Below are 15,957 nucleotides of genomic sequence, written 5' to 3'. Positions count from 1 at the left end.
GGGGGGGGGCCGGTCCTCCCGAGAAGCCGTCCTGCTCACCTACGGCGCTGATGTGCTCCATCTCTGCCCTTCGAACTTCAACGTTAAAGGCAAAACTCGGTTAAAGAAACACCCGAGGTGGTTCAGCTTCACGACTCAGCGCAAGGTGGGCTCAAGTCCCGTACCGCAGACCTGCGCGCACCCGTGCTTCTGTCATTTTACCACTTCCAGGAGCTTCAAACCTACCGATTCTCATCGCGTGCTTTTCTGTTTATTTCAGTTGGAAACATTTTTGGTTTCCTTTCATGTCCTGAACAGAGTAAACCTTTATTTAAAAAAAAAAAATAATCAGTACAAACATATCCTTGAAAAAAATAATTCGGAAAAGTCAGCACAGAATACTCATTTAGTAAGCAACAGCCCGTGCCAGCACGATGCCGGTGCCAGTGTAACACAGTGCCTCAACAGAAGCATGTCTAATGCGCCAAATGGGAAGACTTTACATCCGCCAACCAGCGCCAGAATGCCTGCGGATGAACGGAGGAAGCCCCGCTCCCCAGGGATGGATCACTGCCCGGCAGCAGCTAAAGCCCTGTGCTCAGCGTGACGGCACGAATGAGGAGTCTTGAACCGTTTGTAGCCAAGGCCTCCAGTTATCTCTTCTCAGAGGCAGAGCCAGAGGTAAGCAGCTCTTCCTGAAGGCAAATTGTTGAGTAGAGGAAATCAGAAATTTGTTACCATAAGTGAGTTCTAGCATCCTCGATATTAAAAGTTTTTTTAAAATGCTGTTTGGACAACATTTCATTCTGGAAAGATATTCAAAAAAGCACTTTCTATTCAGTAAGTAGTCCCATGTTGATGTTTTCTTATTCACACATGTACAGTTCCCATTCCAAAATCATTAAAGTAACGAAATGTCCTTATTATTGGTAAAACATCAAAGCCATTCCAATCCATTTAACTCATACCAACTTAAAAAAAAAAAGAAATCAATCTTCCCACATTCTCTTTCAGAACAGAATTTCTGTTTGCAAATGAGCCATTCTCTAAACAGAAGAACACAGCTCCCTGAATCAAAGCTCCACACTGGCTTTCCCATGTGCTTCTAAAAATAACAAAAAGGAAGAGTATGCACCTCTTTGCACACACACACACGCCCCCCACCCCCACCCCAAGCAGCTCTGCCCTATTTCAGAACGTTGTTGGGGAGATGAAGACACATCAATAGGAATGACCGAGAGCGAGATACAGGGGTTATAGTCTGCCCGTAGCCCCTTTGCCTTTGCCTTCTCCCTGCTCGAAGAGAGCGGCGTAGTATCAAGCAGTGCTCCTTGTCTCTGGAGACACAGCTGGGAAGGGTAGGAAGAGTCAGCGCAGCTGGGCTGGGCTACTCAGCATCGTACCTTACGAGCAGCATCCCAAACACTGCTATTAGTTGCTAGTCGTGCTGGTAACCCACACATTTAGAGTCATTGTAGTTCCAACGGCCATCAGCAGAGCTGCTGGGAGGAAGCCTGGAGCTCACATGAATAGTTCCCAGCACTCACCAAAGAACTGCTTTAAAGATTATGGGCAGCTGAAAGGCATCTGCACAGCTAGAGCTACTGAAATCTTGAAGGGAATTATGCCCTGGAGGACTTGAAAAACTTTGTGGCCTTCATAGTCTTCATTCTCTCTAAAGATACTGTGCACTGTGTGATAGTGGCTTCAGAATGCATCATTTAGCATTATTAACAATGAATGACATAAAACCCCAAAAGGTTAAATAGCGGTTACATCCAGAGCAGCCCCCCGCTGACCTCAACAAATGGCATTTTCACACTTGACTTCTCTGTGGACAGCACTGTATTTGGGGACATTTGTCCTCTCTGTTGCTCTCGGAGATGGAAAACCTGCAGGTGGGCACATACGGATGTTAGCATTTTGAGAAGTGGTGTTGGCATCTTTTCAAAGTAAGCGAGCAGAACGTGCTCTGAGACAGAAAGAAGAGCCGACCCCTTCGGCCCCGCACGGTCTGACCTACGGGCCATGGCTCTGGAGGGGCTGTGCTGAGACTTCGCTATGACTTGGGAATGTGATTCCTGTTCTGTGCTCTGGGGAGGAAAACCTGTTTCAGGCTTATTTAATGTCCCTGTGCCTGGTAACAGGAATGGTTAGATTGCTGGAGTACTTACTGTTCTGGACAGAGGAATGCATGCAAATGCTCCCTTTAGTATCGGGAACCCCTATTTTCAGGTTTTTTTATCCTCTGTATAGGATAGCACAACCACCTTATGTTCTGCCTACAAGTGATCACTTGCTTCTTGCAGACAAGACATTTAAAGACATATGTAACACAGCCTGGTACAGTGTCTCTTTTTTCTCCCAAGTCTAGCTAGCAAACCTGTTAAATCCTCCCAGCTCCACCCTTGACTGTGCTTTATGCAGACGACCTGAGTAGCTGGAGAGGCAGATGTAGCATGTAGGACTCCTTTGAAATACTGCCATGTGTGATGTCTTCCCTTAAAGATACCTCCGCAGAGACCCTCACATGGCTGTCACCACGCCCTGTTCCTCAAGACACTTTCCTCATTGTCCTGTAGGGGGAATGCCCTACCATACTTAGCTTTCAACCTAGAGGACGTTTGTAAGAAGCAGACTGGGTGGAAACGCTGCACAGGTGCGTGTATTGCTGCTGTTCAAGGCCAAACCGAAGTTCATGGGGAGAGGCGAGGGAATTAAGTAAGCAAACTCAATTTTAAATAACAATATGGCTTTAATCTTCCCCTTTGCTTATATCTTCAGGACATGACATGCTCAACACTTTTGAAATCAATAAATACAGGTACAACGTTCGAGCCAAACTAACTTTTCTAACCAGCTTAGTGCTGACAGTCATTGTGCAATGTGAGCTTTGCTTCTCTCTTTTGGGGAGAGACTTCTTGCTGCATTGGCAGCCAAATTGCAGGAATTTTAACCCTCTCATACATAATTTCATATTCAGAACAATGTTTGCAACAACTGCTGTATGAACAGCATTCATCTTATCAATACATGTGCATAAACCTTCATTCTTCGAATCAGCTACAGAGCTTACCTAACTACTCAAATATGTATGTAAATTGCACCCTTGCCATTCAAATTACTTTAAAAATGTCTTCACAGATACGTATTACATATGTAGTCTACATGTCACAGTAATTTCATTGCCTGCGTCCACTGTTGAAAAGCGATTTATAGCTCTTTTTGACAAAATATGAGTAGAAAAAATCATATAGATATGAGTTACAACATATAAATAGAAATAATAGAAAAATAGATACATTGTACACCATTGTACATAACATTAATACAATATGTCTGCGTAACACCAAATCTACTGAAATTTATTTCGGCCTGCCACAAGATCCAGTTATTCCAGATCTAAACAGAAGCTTGGACAAAACTCAAGGAATTAGTATTATTTCACAGTAATACGGCACAGAAGTTAAAATAGCAAAGTTTCTATGGTCCAGGCCACGGCTTTAGGAACACAGTAAAGTATTCTTCACAGTCCTGGACTAGAGACACAGCTCTGCTGTTTAGCGTTTGAAAAAGCTCTGTGGTACCGTTGCCCCGACAGAAAAATTCCTCCTTCTCTGACCGTGCCTTTTGCCTCTCGTACAGAAGGCACGGCATAGCTATGTTCACGGAGCTACAGAGCAGAGACTCATCCAGTGCAGCTCATATTAGTTCATTCTTGTGCTATTTCTACGTATCAGAATGGTGCATTGTCATTTTCTTGTTGAAAATCAGATTTTTTAAATACATATCAGAAAAGCTAAAATTCCCAGGATGCGCTCATGCTGATCTCGGTCATTACATTATTTATGCTAATGAGAGGAATCAATTAGTGTTTATAAGTTTTGACATTACACATTGACATTACATCCTCAACTAAGAGGACACTTGGGGACAAACATAGCGGGTCCTCTCTCCTCATGGAGGAGGAGAGCATGGAGAGGAGGAGCATGAGGTGAATCAGTGTATTTCCTCTGAGTATGAGGGAAAAAAGTAGATGAACATACGTATAACTACAGAGCTCCAGAGAAATTCTTTAATTTTTATACAAAGCTGTCTCTATTTCATTATCATCCTGGTAAATACAAGGCACTTTAAAAGTTACTGCAGCACTCACCTGGAATAAGGTGTGCAATTTGGGGCCGGGGGGGAGGGAAGGAATCACTGATACCAGGTGAAAAGGGTTACTTTTGGATGTTCAGGAGAATGGAAAACCTGTCTTAAAAGTGGAGACTGAAGGACTGGGCTTGTTTATCCTAGCAAACAAAGGCTGGGAGAGGGTTCTGTTTGATCTGTAAAACAGAGCCAAGTGAGAAGAAGAGCTCCTTAAACAACTGGGCATCAAAGACGCAAAAAAAGTTGGGTGAACCCATATGTTCCCACCTACGTGTCTGTGAGAAATAATAATTTCCTGATGCTTCTGCCTCACTCGGGGAAGTGAGATTGCAGAATAGGTTCCCGCAGGTCTACGTGAGTGGCCGGGGAAGGAAGGGAGCTGCTGAAGGGGGCTGCACCTCATGGTGCCCGCAGGAGCAGGGGCTGGACTCTGAGCGAGGAAAGCCTTGCAAATCTGGTAATGGGTAACTGCTTAAGTACCAGAGGAGAAGGCGTTTCGTGTGGCCTGCTCTCTTTGGGGATGCCAAAAGGAAAGAGACCTGAAAGAGAAATGGCTCCCTAAGATGGCTTTTCATCTTCTAGTACTTTAACGCTGCCCAGTCATATGCTGGAGAGTCTTTTCCTGGCCACAGTCCTAGCAGTATTTTTAGGAAGAACTTCCCCTTTTATTAGCCTCTGCCCAGGCACTTGGAAATGGCAGTTTCCATTCACAGAGTTTTTCTCAGATTTACATGAGTCTGAGATAGTAGCTCGGGAGCTGGAAGACTTTGAATCCAAAGAAATCTGACTAACAGCAACGCTGCCTGCGCTCTTGGAGGAATACGTGTAAATCGTTTTGAGAAAGGCAGATTTTGTGTTTGTTTCTTGCTTGTAAATGATGATATAGCACTTTGGAAGAAAAGTGCAGCAGAGGATTCCATAATTGGATATTAAAACAACGATGATTTCCACTGCCGGCAGGTATTTGCCAAATGTAGTTGCATAGACAGGGATAAATACAATCCACGCTATAAAGTAAATTAGCATGCCAAAGGTGATGAATTTAGCTTCATTGTAGTTCTCTGGTAACTTCCTACCTTTAAAGGCAAATATGAAGCAAATGAAGGCTAGGGCAGCGATGTAGCCCAACATAATCCCAAAAGCCACAATAGAGCCCTCATTGCACTCCAGAATTATTGCTCTTGGGATTGAGAAATTTTGCTTTACAAAAGGTGTCCTGAATATTAGCCAGAAGGTGCAAATGATAACTTGAATTCCAGTGCAGGTGACCACGGTGGGAACAGGTTTATATAAGCATTTCAGGAAATTCTGCAGCTTGGGATCAAAGCTGAAGGCTAGTAAAATTTTTAGTGACTTTATTAAAATACATGAAATGCAGAGTGCAAAACTTATGCCGAAGAGGGCTTGCCTAGTTTTACACTTGAATTCTGTGGGTTCATCTACGAAGAAGACGGTGCTTAAAAAAATTAAGAAGTGGCTGAAGAGAATAATGTAGCAGACGGTTAGACCTCCAGATGCCTTCACAACCGGTGTGTTCAAGTTTCTAGTAAATATGACACTAATTGACAAAACCAACACAACCCCAAAAGCGGAGAGGAGGAGGAGGAAAATAGCAAACCAGTCAGTCCAGGCGAGGAAATGGATTGTCTTTCTGTAGCACGTGGTACTGTTGGCGGGAGCCCAGTAGGTTTTGTTGTTACATCGGTAGCAGTAATCCATATCTGAAAGCAGAAAAAGGAAGATAACTTAGAAGCCCGAAGTAAATAAACTGCGAAGTGGATTATCGAGGCTTGAGATACAGGAGGAATGTGGGAAGGGATGATGGGGGGAGTAGAGAGGGCTGATTTCTCCGACTATTGCTGTCGCCGTCCAGGCGGAGGAGCTGCAGGGCTGCCGTGGCGGCAGCGGCGGCAGCGGCGGCAGGAGCAAAGGACGAACGCCTGCCCGCTTGGGAGCAGGGGCGGCCTGCGGCCAGCGGCGGGGAGGGGACGGGGAGAATGAGCAGGGTCCTAAAACTGCCCTGGTCATCGCTGACTGGCGACACGTAACCTGGCCGGAGCTCTGGACAGGCAAACTTTAACTGAAACCTGAACAATGACTTGAGAGTAAATCAATTGTCTGGCAGAAATTGGAACTATGTTTCTTTTGTTTTGACAAGAAAAAAAACAACTTTCTCTCTACAGACAGCTTTTGAAATACAGCTGCAAGAATCAGCATTGCTTTAGATTATGCTTTGAAAGGTTACATTTGCTTTAAAATTACTATCCTCTGAGATGGAGAAATTTCACAATTATTTGAGTTAAGAAGATAAAATTTAATTTCCTTCTGCTCTCAGGATATTAAAAGCACATTGTACTGCAACTTTCTTAATTCCGTCTCTCTCCTCCATATTTAAGTTTCCCCTTCAAAAATTTTTGCTCAAACCTATAAATGAACCAGTGGTAAAGTACACCTCAGATTTGATACTAGAAAATACTACTGTACATTAATATCAAACTTCACAGTACTCCTTGGTAAGACAAAAAATACGCTGGTAAGCAAAATACATAACCCTTAAACTTTGTAGACTCATAGAATGGTATGGGCTGGAAGGGACCTTCAAAGATTGTCTAGTCCAACCCCCTGCCGTGGGCAGGGACATCTTTCACTACATCAGGTTGCTCAAAGTCCCATCCAACCTGGCCTTGAACCCTTCCAGGGACGGGGCATCCACAACTTCTCCGGGCAACCTGTTCCAGTGCCTCACCACCCTCAGCGTAAAAAATTTCTTCCTTATTGGACTGGGTGTACTGCAGAAAGACAGGGAAGCAAGGCTCCGTTTAAATGAGAGTCAGTCTAACTGAGAAATCAGCCAGACTTTCCATCCTAACAAAGGATAATCCTAGTCAACTGGAAAATCTAATTGCTTTACGTTTGGTCCTCTAAAAAGCATTTAAAAGAAGTTTATAGGCTGAACACTCCTATTTGGGAAACTGAGCATAAACAAATATTTTAATCCCATTCCAAAGTTATACCCAAGGTTGCCAAGGCACATTATACCCAAACAAAACAATTGTATTGATGTCTAAATAAACCTTTATTTGGATCACAATTCCTTACCTGTTTGATTGCTGTAATGGTTTTCTGGGCAGTAAACACACTCATAGCAGCATGTGTGTGGACTTTCTGTAACCTTTTTCATCTGTCCTGGCCTGCAGTGCTGGGAGCATGTTGACTGAACCTTCTGCAGTGTGCAGAGAACAAAAAAAATCAGCTCAGGCACAACTAATTACTAAGAACCATTAAAATAAACCTCCAGCAATTCTGCAATTTGCACTCTCTTTTCATATCTAACATATTTTAAGGGAATCTGAAAATGATGCTGAAAAAAGGCATTGTAGGCTCCATGTTTCTTGTATTTTCTCCACACCGTCAACAAGTGACAGGATGGGGCATTATCTACCTCATAATTTTATTTTTTTGGCCCTGAATGCCAATCAGTGGAACTGTCTGTACCCTTAAAATCCAGATCAAAGTGTCTCATCCAGCTTTGCACCCAGGGTTGAGACTGCTGAGGATCAGCTCCAAAGAAAGCCCAGAAGTATCTGATGGGGGATTCGAGTGGACTGCTTCACAAGTGACATCCTGAAACTCTGCTTGGCTGCTCTGAGCCCAGTGGAGACATGTCGACCCGCGGGAGACACCTCAGCTCAGGGGAGACACCTCGGCGGGTGCTCTGCACTGCAGCTCCGATGTTCCTGACCCTCAGCAGCTCATCCCCGAGTCGTGAAGCACCACTCTGGGGGGGGTGATCAGGGCCTTCTCTCGAGGTCTGAGTTCAGGTCCTCCTTCCAAAGACAGTTTTTTGTAAAATGGAGCAGCAGTCCTGAGGGACACTAATATTTCCTCTCCCTCCAGCATGGTGCTCACAAGGAGGTGGAGACATCTCCTTGCCATCCTGGGCAGTGCCACAAAGAGGGACAAGATTTGAGGTTTTCTTCTGTCCTCAGCCTTTTCTATCAGCTGAGACTCGGATTCAGCCCACCTAGTAAGCAGCCTCTCCCCATCCCGTTAGTGGTGAATGCTTTGCAGCACAGAGCTGTACAATAAAGCAAGACCTCCACCCATGCACAGATGACAGATTATCCAGCTGGAACTGGCCGGGGCCACCCACTAGTCCTGTCTACTCCAGTGCCGGGGCTCCAGGTGGTGTCACCTACCTCAGACTTCTGTAGTTGTGCTGACCGCAGCTCTAATAGGAGCAAATAATCAACAAAACCTTCTTTTTCTTTTTTTTTTTTAAACAGTAAAGTCAACAGATATAAGTCTTCATGTACAAAATAAATGGCGGTGTTAGGTAAGAGAGGGAGCTTTTTTTTTGACACAGTCAAAAACATGACACAGTCATTTTTTATTTTAAAACCCCTTTTCAAGATTCTGGAATAGCATCCTTAGGACAGACGTAACTTCTATCGCTTATCTTAGTAGACCTCTTAGAAGCATTCTGGAGAAATAACTCAATTGCAAATCACTGAGCCTGCTCACAGGCTACCATGGTTCTCAGGGTGCATGAAGGTGGTCGAGTAAACCCAGAGAGGATTCTTTGCTCTAAAAGGAGAACATGAAACCACAAGAGGGATTTCTGGCTGACACATACTTCAGTTGCAAACACTGGAGGGAGAAGAAAACACATGAAGCAAATTTCACATGTTATGTCAACAAATTAAAAGTTACCTTTAAATCCAGAAATTCTTTTTTTTTCTCCTCATCCTCAAAGATGAAGTCACCTTTCTCTGGGTCATATTCTGCCATAGTGGTGATTTCCACGTGGCCATCAATTTCTTTCCAAAGAAGTACATCATAACTGGTGCTCATATCTCCATTGGAGTCAAACTTGATTTCTTTATCATCATCAATGACTGTAACTTTTTTAAGTTCTTCAAGGAGCTGAACAAAAGTATAAGGAACAATAACATACATCAGTATCATGTCAGTATGATAAACTCAATAGTTTAACATCTGTGTGATAATATCAAGTTAAAAAGAAATGTTGCTTTTTAGGAGTAAAAGAAATCTTAAAGTTAAAAGGCATCTTTATGACTGTTTAATTTGACGTCCTACACAGAATTATGTTATTCAGACAATCCTGTTGACTTTAAAAATCTATCAATAAAAAAATCATCATTTCTTAACTCTATGCAATGTGTGCAAACACTCATGTTAGTATTTTTTTCTAGCCTTGGAAATTTTGGTACGATGATGGGAAAGAAAAGATTTTTGCTTGCAGGAACTAATGGCCTTTTGGAACTCCCCTTCTTGTAAAGAATGACTGTGGATGATGCTCCTGTTGTTACTTTACTGTCACCAGAGTTGATCCGGGCAAGATTTGCTTCCACAGTAACCTCCCCCAGCATGTCTGGAAATATCTAACATTGTTTTCAGCTGTGACTCTGACTGATATTGTGCATTGCAAGGTGAGACTCAGAATTGTTAAATAAACAATACATGCCAGTTTGCACAGATGAAGTGATCAATGGCACGATGGCAATAAACAGCTGGGACGTATTTGATAGATCGTAGGAAATATCAGGACAAGCATGCTTTGATAAGCAACTGTCCAGCTTCACATTGCAACCTAATCTGTTCAGCGGGGGGAAATTTCTGTCTCCCTCATCACAAACAGCCAGATCAAAAAGTTCTGTGTGAATCTAGAAAAGGACAGGTTAGGGCACAAATAACCCACTCCCAATTCATGGGGAGACCGTAGAAGGACTTCCATTAGCTACCGTGGTTCTTAATTGGAGCAAAGGCTTTATCCCTTTGCAGGCCTAATGATTTTTGGCAACAGGGATTAATTAGCAAGAAAAAACCCCCAAGGTTTTTGTGAAAGGCTGAATTTAACTGCCCTTTGAAAAGCATGCTCTCACATGGATCCATTTGTGATATTTGTAGCATTTAACGAACATGCTGACAAGTATATTACTTCTATAGGTTTTGGCAAATATATGCATATAACACATCTGGTGTATATAACGTCATTTTTTCATGTATAACATGATTTTTTTGAGAGTTCATATACTCTCACTGCATCTCTACCAATTTATGAAGAACCAAAGCATGCTTCTAACCAATATTGTGTTTAAGTTGGATGTTGCATAGTTGTGTGGGACTGAATAGGAATTTTTTTATTGTATATACTCAGGCTAGTCATTTAATCTTTCTCTTCTCCACTTCTCCAATTTCTCTAACAATGTGGGAACAACAGAGCTTTTTGAATACAACTTGAGCTTCAGACAGAAGGGGCTAATAATTAGCAACATTTTGATTTAACTGATGGTTATTTTTGCAAAGTCTGTAACACCAATGACTGTCATTTCTCTGTATGTGGAGATGTGTGATATGGATTAGTTGCATCCTAAGCTTTATATATAATGCACCCACATTTCTAGAGGGTTTAAATTTAGTGTAGAGGAAATGTATTATGAAAAGAGCATGGGGGGAATAACTCTCTCTTTCAGTTTTCTTCCTGAGTTCTTAGCCTCTTAACAGGACTTTTAATTTGGGTGGTTTGGGATTTAATTCAGCAATGATGTAAATGCAGCTCCATAAATTTGCATCCCCTGTAGAGCAGTCCTGAATTTGTCCCATTTGCATTTACAAATTCAGGTAAGAGTCTGATTGTTACTGGTTTGTTGTTTTTTTTTTTTTCCAAATCCCCTATCTTGGTTTGACCTGCCCTGACCTAGGATAAGAGGTCAGAGCAAGTCAGAGCGCTTCAGTGGTTGTTTGACTTTTAAATGAACTTTTGTTTAATCCTCTGAGTAAAAGTGTGTAAAAGTGAATACTCCTGAGCAGGTTCTTGGGTAAAAGGTCAGGTCAGGTTTACTTGTCTGATTTTCCTCTTCTTTTCCCACCCAATAGCATTTGATAACAAGTACCTCACCCATCTTAAAGATTGTGTCTAATTTTCTGACCAGTCACTCCAGTGTAAATCAAGATCAGACAGAGGAATAGACTGTTGCATTTTCACTTTTAAGAAAAGATTCATTATAGAGGAAAATACCTGAATTTAGACAAAACAGAGACAATGGTGAGAGAGAGAGAGAGAGAGGAAAATTGAAACTCTTTGGGAATGCTCCTTGTGTAAAAGTGAATACTCCTGAGCAGGTTCTTGGGTAAAAGGTCAGGTCAGGTTTACTTGTCTGATTTTCCTCTTCTTTTCCCACCCAATAGCATTTGATAACAAGTACCTCACCCATCTTAAAGATTGTGTCTAATTTTCTGACCAGTCACTCCAGTGTAAATCAAGATCAGACAGAGGAATAGACTGTTGCATTTTCACTTTTAAGAAAAGATTCATTATAGAGGAAAATACCTGAATTTAGACAAAACAGAGACAATGGTGAGAGAGAGAGAGAGAGAGGAAAATTGAAACTCTTTGGTGAATGCTCCTATCCTGCAATATCCCCATCTCTCAAGAGCACTCATTGCTGTGTATTACAGTGGTTTGCAGCAACAGGACCAACCACTAGAAGATGAATAGCTGATAAGTCAACTGCAGATTGACTGTACATTTTATTCTATCCCACATGAGTAGCTAGCAAGACGTTACAGCAAGGAGCCTACAGGCTGGAGCCTTCCTCCAAGCTGGTGCCTACTCTGTGTGCTCTTTGAAGGTGATGGGGGAAGTGTCAGGGTAGCTAATGAAGCCCAGCACCTAAAGATCCCTTCTGCACCTGTGGAGTCACGTGTTTACAGCCATTGCTATTGTACCCATGAAGGAGGAGATGGTGGGTATGCAGCTACTCATGATCAGTCAGCTCCCTGTATATGAAATGCAGTAATGATTCTCTACCTACAGCAGAACACAGCCATGGCTTAGCACCAGGAGCTTCTGTGTCTACATGGGGCAGAAAAAGGGAGGCAAAACTGGATTCTAGTTCTAAGCACTGCAGCAGTTAGATACTGCTGCTCTAGCACATAGTCTGTGATTTCAGCTGGTGAAGAAAGGCAGGAACAGGAATAAAAAGTCATTTAGTAAAAGGACCAAGCTAGTAAATCTAGGAATGTGGGAGCAAAAATGAGATGAAAGTTTTGCAGAGAGAAAGAGGCCTGAAAGAATTAACAGCATACCTCCCAGGGAGTAAAGGCAGAGGGATCCTTGCAGTTTCTGTCTTTGCATTGCCCCTTAATGGCGTGAGCAATGGCATAGACTGCAAGTATAGTACTATGGATAAATCCTGGTTCAATGTTAGCATTCAAAAAACCATCTCTCCAGATCTGATGTTTATTTTCAACATTTTGCAATAGATCATCCTGGGACTGGTTTGAAATGCACATTTGAAAATCGTGGTATTCCAGGTGTGCACAGACTGACAAAAGCATAATATATTCATGTAAAAACTTGTTGTTGTCAGTGGGCTTTTCATGAAGGTTTCTCAGAAAGTCTTGGAATGTGGAGATGTCTCCGCTTTTAAATCCAAATCCCACAATGGTCCCCAGCTGTCTGATATTGGGAATTGTACTGATTTTGACTGCAGCTGACCAATTATCACTTGCAATCCAGATTTTATTTACATTCCTCTCAACTGCCTTCTTAAATAGTTTGAGCACGTGGAACTGTCTCATAAAGACAACAATAACATTTACTCTGGTTTCCTTGACAATCTTCTCAATTGCGTGATCAACTTTGGTTTGAAAGGTGTTGTCAGAGAGATAGGCAGGCAGCATTTCTTTAAAAGCTATGCAAACGTTGTTTGCCATGGCCTGGACCCCAAAGCTCTCCAGAGCAAAGCGCCCGTTGTCATCATCAGTGGCTATTACTCCAATCCAATTCCACCCAGACTCACAGATCAAATGGGCCATTGCTCTTGTCTGATGGAAATCACTGGGGATAGTCCTGAAGAAAGAAGGAAACCGGATTTTGTCACTGAGGATTTCAGCTGATGATGCAGGACTGACCTAGGAAGAGCGAACAATTCAGTTACGGACGAGGTCTCCTGCAAAGGATGCCAAGAGATCCAAAACTGCCACGATTGCTCTTTCATCCAGCCTGACCCAGGGCTCCCTCCTCCTGTGACTGAACATCAGCAAGGTGCAGCCGAATGGGGCAGGTTCCCTCACCCTGCTACTCGGATGCAGACTCATGCCCAGTACCGCTTCCACCATTTTCATCCTCATGCACATAATTACTTACTTCGGTAAAGGCAGAGAATAAAACCTTTCAAAATGGATATGACAGTTATGCTGGTATAAGGATTTTGTTTTACTCTGTTCAGATACCATCAGTGTGCTGTTCAAAACAATATTTAAAACATTGGAAGCATTAAGTGTGTTTGAGTTATTATTCAAATTGCTAGTACCCTTATATTTTGCAGTACTTTCCTATCACTGAGTATGTTAGTATGGTTCACCCACATATATATTTTCTCTCCAAGATTTAATTACTATATTTTAAAAGGATCATCAAGTCTGTTAGAAGAACCTCCCAGAAAAACAAACAGTAACCAATACTACAGAATGCTATGATTCTTTCATATAAAAGATTTATTACCTTTTCCTTGTGAATGTAGCTAGAAAAAGGTAAATGGGACATTGTTATTTAAATCGCTTTAGTTTTATTCCTTTTCTATTTGTTTGTGGGAGGGTTTTTTCCTACAGTTACATCTCATTCATTGCTTGATAGTTCTTAAAAAATAAATCTAAGCTTTCCAAAATGAGAGTCACCTGTCTGGAGGGGATACCAAATCTTACTATTGTCAGAAGATTACAGAAGCTATCGATGAGAAAAATCTGCTGGGTCACCTTTTCCATCTCTATGTCCCAATGCAGATTTGTTTCATCACTTGCATTTTGCTTATATTCAAGTGTGGCATTTTAATTTTCATACTTACTATTGTTCCCGTGGTAGAGCTGGAGGTCATAATTACCTCCTACCATTGCAGAGGAAAAGATGCAGTTGGAAGTTACGTTTAGTTCAGATTTTGTGTCTTTTGCACATGTTTGGTTACTATGTCGCTACTTTGCAGTAAGGTAATTGAAGTCAAATTGCCCAACCCAATGTGCAACACAGGATGGTGTGGAAGTGGATCTCCTTTTTCCTTGTTGGTCCTGGCCTCTTTTACAATGGTGAAAGTAGAAATGTAAGCACCAGCCTAAGTGCAAGTGTGGGACTGTACTAGTCCTAGAGAGGTCAGAAATAGAGAAGGATGTTTTGGGAAGGACCAGTGTGGATCTAGAGAGTTGTATTCCTTCTTTTCTATAGCTGCTTGAAGAGTAACAGGAGTAAAACTGTGTTTTAGAGCAATATTCCTCACTTCCCTGTCCATAGTTGAAACAGACTCCAAAACCCAACCTATCTCAGGCGGGAGAGAATTTCCAAATTTCTGGCCAAATTTGATTTTTTTTTCTTCCCAGCTTGAGATTGGGTATTGTCATATTCACCACCAGCCAGACTAGACACGGCGGGTGTAACTTGGTTGCCTGAACAAAGTCCTTGAGTGGCATCTGAGGTATGCTAGAGTAACTGGCACAGCCACGCGGGACTGACTAATGGTGCTGCCAGGCTGACAAGAGCCCAGCATCATCCTGAAATAGCACTCGGAGGCCTGTGCCTTGGGTGTATAAAATAGCCCTTACTGCCTTTGTTTAGGCAAGTGAATCAAGCTCTCCATTTGGAGTTGAGTCTCACCCCTCCTGATGTCCTTAGGTTGAGTCAAATCCTGCCCTGTAGCAAACATGTGGCTTTTGCAGTCCCTATGATTAAAGCCACACCTTTGTTCTAAGCATGGTAAATTTGACCCTCTGTCCAAAATGAAATAGCTCCCTCAAACCTACCTGTGGGATTAGTTGCAAAGCCAGCAGCCTTGAAACTGCCATTGACACCTCCGAGTAGCTGGCTCCAGTGACTGCTTTAATTCTCGGGACGTAGTCTGAGTAGTTACACTTGAACTCTACAACGTCCTTCGAAGAATTGAATTTAGCCAGGAACCTCAGAGCAGAAGCCATGGCTTTTGTAACTTCTGCACATGTGTCATAGATTTCGTAGCCCAGAGTAACTCCAGATAAGAGTGTTGAATTGTTGATCATTTCAATAGCATGTATCATTGCAAGTGTCTGAAGAAAAATTTGAATTTCAAAGCTGTCAGGAAACACAGAAGTTTTTTTTTAGAAAAACATTGCTGGGAACAAAGCTGAAGCAAAGTCCGTTTTGAGCATATCCCTTAGAATTTGACAACTACTGAAAAGAAGTGATGGATAGTATGTTTTGTGTGATTTGCTTGGGTTTTATTGTACAAAAGATTAGAAACTGTGTATTTTTGTCTCATCTAAATGGGAGATTAAGCAAAATAAACACAAAACTTAAGATATACCTTAAAAAAGTGTTTTTTTCTGAAAAAAACAGGTACTAAAAATTAACTTCCATGTTACACGAAAATTTGCAAGTCATATCTTCAGGAAGCATCTGTCAAAGTCAGTGAAGCTATTCCAATTTACTTCATGTGCCCAGTAAGCTTTTTTAAAAATGTATTTACTTTCACCAAAAGCATGAAACAAAGAAAAGAAAGGACTAAATATTTCAGAATAGAAGAAAAAATTTCAGAGGTTGAGGTCTTCTAGTGGTTGCATTGATGTTCCTAAAATCCTAAAATCCTCTCTAAACCTGATGAAGTTTGGCCTGTATCAGAAATAGTGTGGCCAGCAGGAGTAGGGAAGTGATGGTGCCCCTGTACTCGGCCCTGGTGAGGCCGCACCTCGAATACTGTGTTCAGTTTTGGGGCCCTCACTACAAGAAGGACGTCGAGGTGCTGGAGCGTGTCCAGAGAAGGGCAACGAGGCTGGTGA

At 42.2% G+C, this 15,957-nt stretch overlaps 2 protein-coding genes across 2 annotated transcripts in view; both read right to left on the bottom strand.

Moving 5' to 3' along the window:
* Positions 1-235, bottom strand: part of FAM162B (family with sequence similarity 162 member B) — a 7,298-nt gene extending 7,063 nt beyond the window's left edge. Inside the window, exon 1 of the mRNA XM_009289190.2 lies at positions 226-235. Coding sequence (XP_009287465.1) covers positions 226-235 — 10 coding nt within the window. The remainder of the gene's footprint in view (positions 1-225) is intronic.
* Positions 236-4,734: 4,499 nt separating this feature from the next.
* Positions 4,735-15,957, bottom strand: part of GPRC6A (G protein-coupled receptor class C group 6 member A) — a 12,882-nt gene continuing 1,659 nt past the window's right edge. Inside the window, exons 2-7 of the mRNA XM_019474615.1 lie at positions 14,950-15,253; positions 14,007-14,045; positions 12,247-13,074; positions 8,848-9,060; positions 7,234-7,357; positions 4,735-5,855 (exon numbers count right to left, since the gene is read on the bottom strand). Of these exons, the coding sequence (XP_019330160.1) occupies positions 4,735-5,855; positions 7,234-7,357; positions 8,848-9,060; positions 12,247-13,074; positions 14,007-14,045; positions 14,950-15,253 (2,629 nt within the window). The remainder of the gene's footprint in view (positions 5,856-7,233; positions 7,358-8,847; positions 9,061-12,246; positions 13,075-14,006; positions 14,046-14,949; positions 15,254-15,957) is intronic.

This window comes from Aptenodytes forsteri, unplaced genomic scaffold (assembly GCF_000699145.1).
Source record: "Aptenodytes forsteri isolate BGI_AS27 unplaced genomic scaffold, ASM69914v1 Scaffold217, whole genome shotgun sequence".
Classification (NCBI taxonomy): domain Eukaryota; kingdom Metazoa; phylum Chordata; class Aves; order Sphenisciformes; family Spheniscidae; genus Aptenodytes; species Aptenodytes forsteri.
This window is presented reverse-complemented; position numbering and strand designations above follow the sequence as displayed.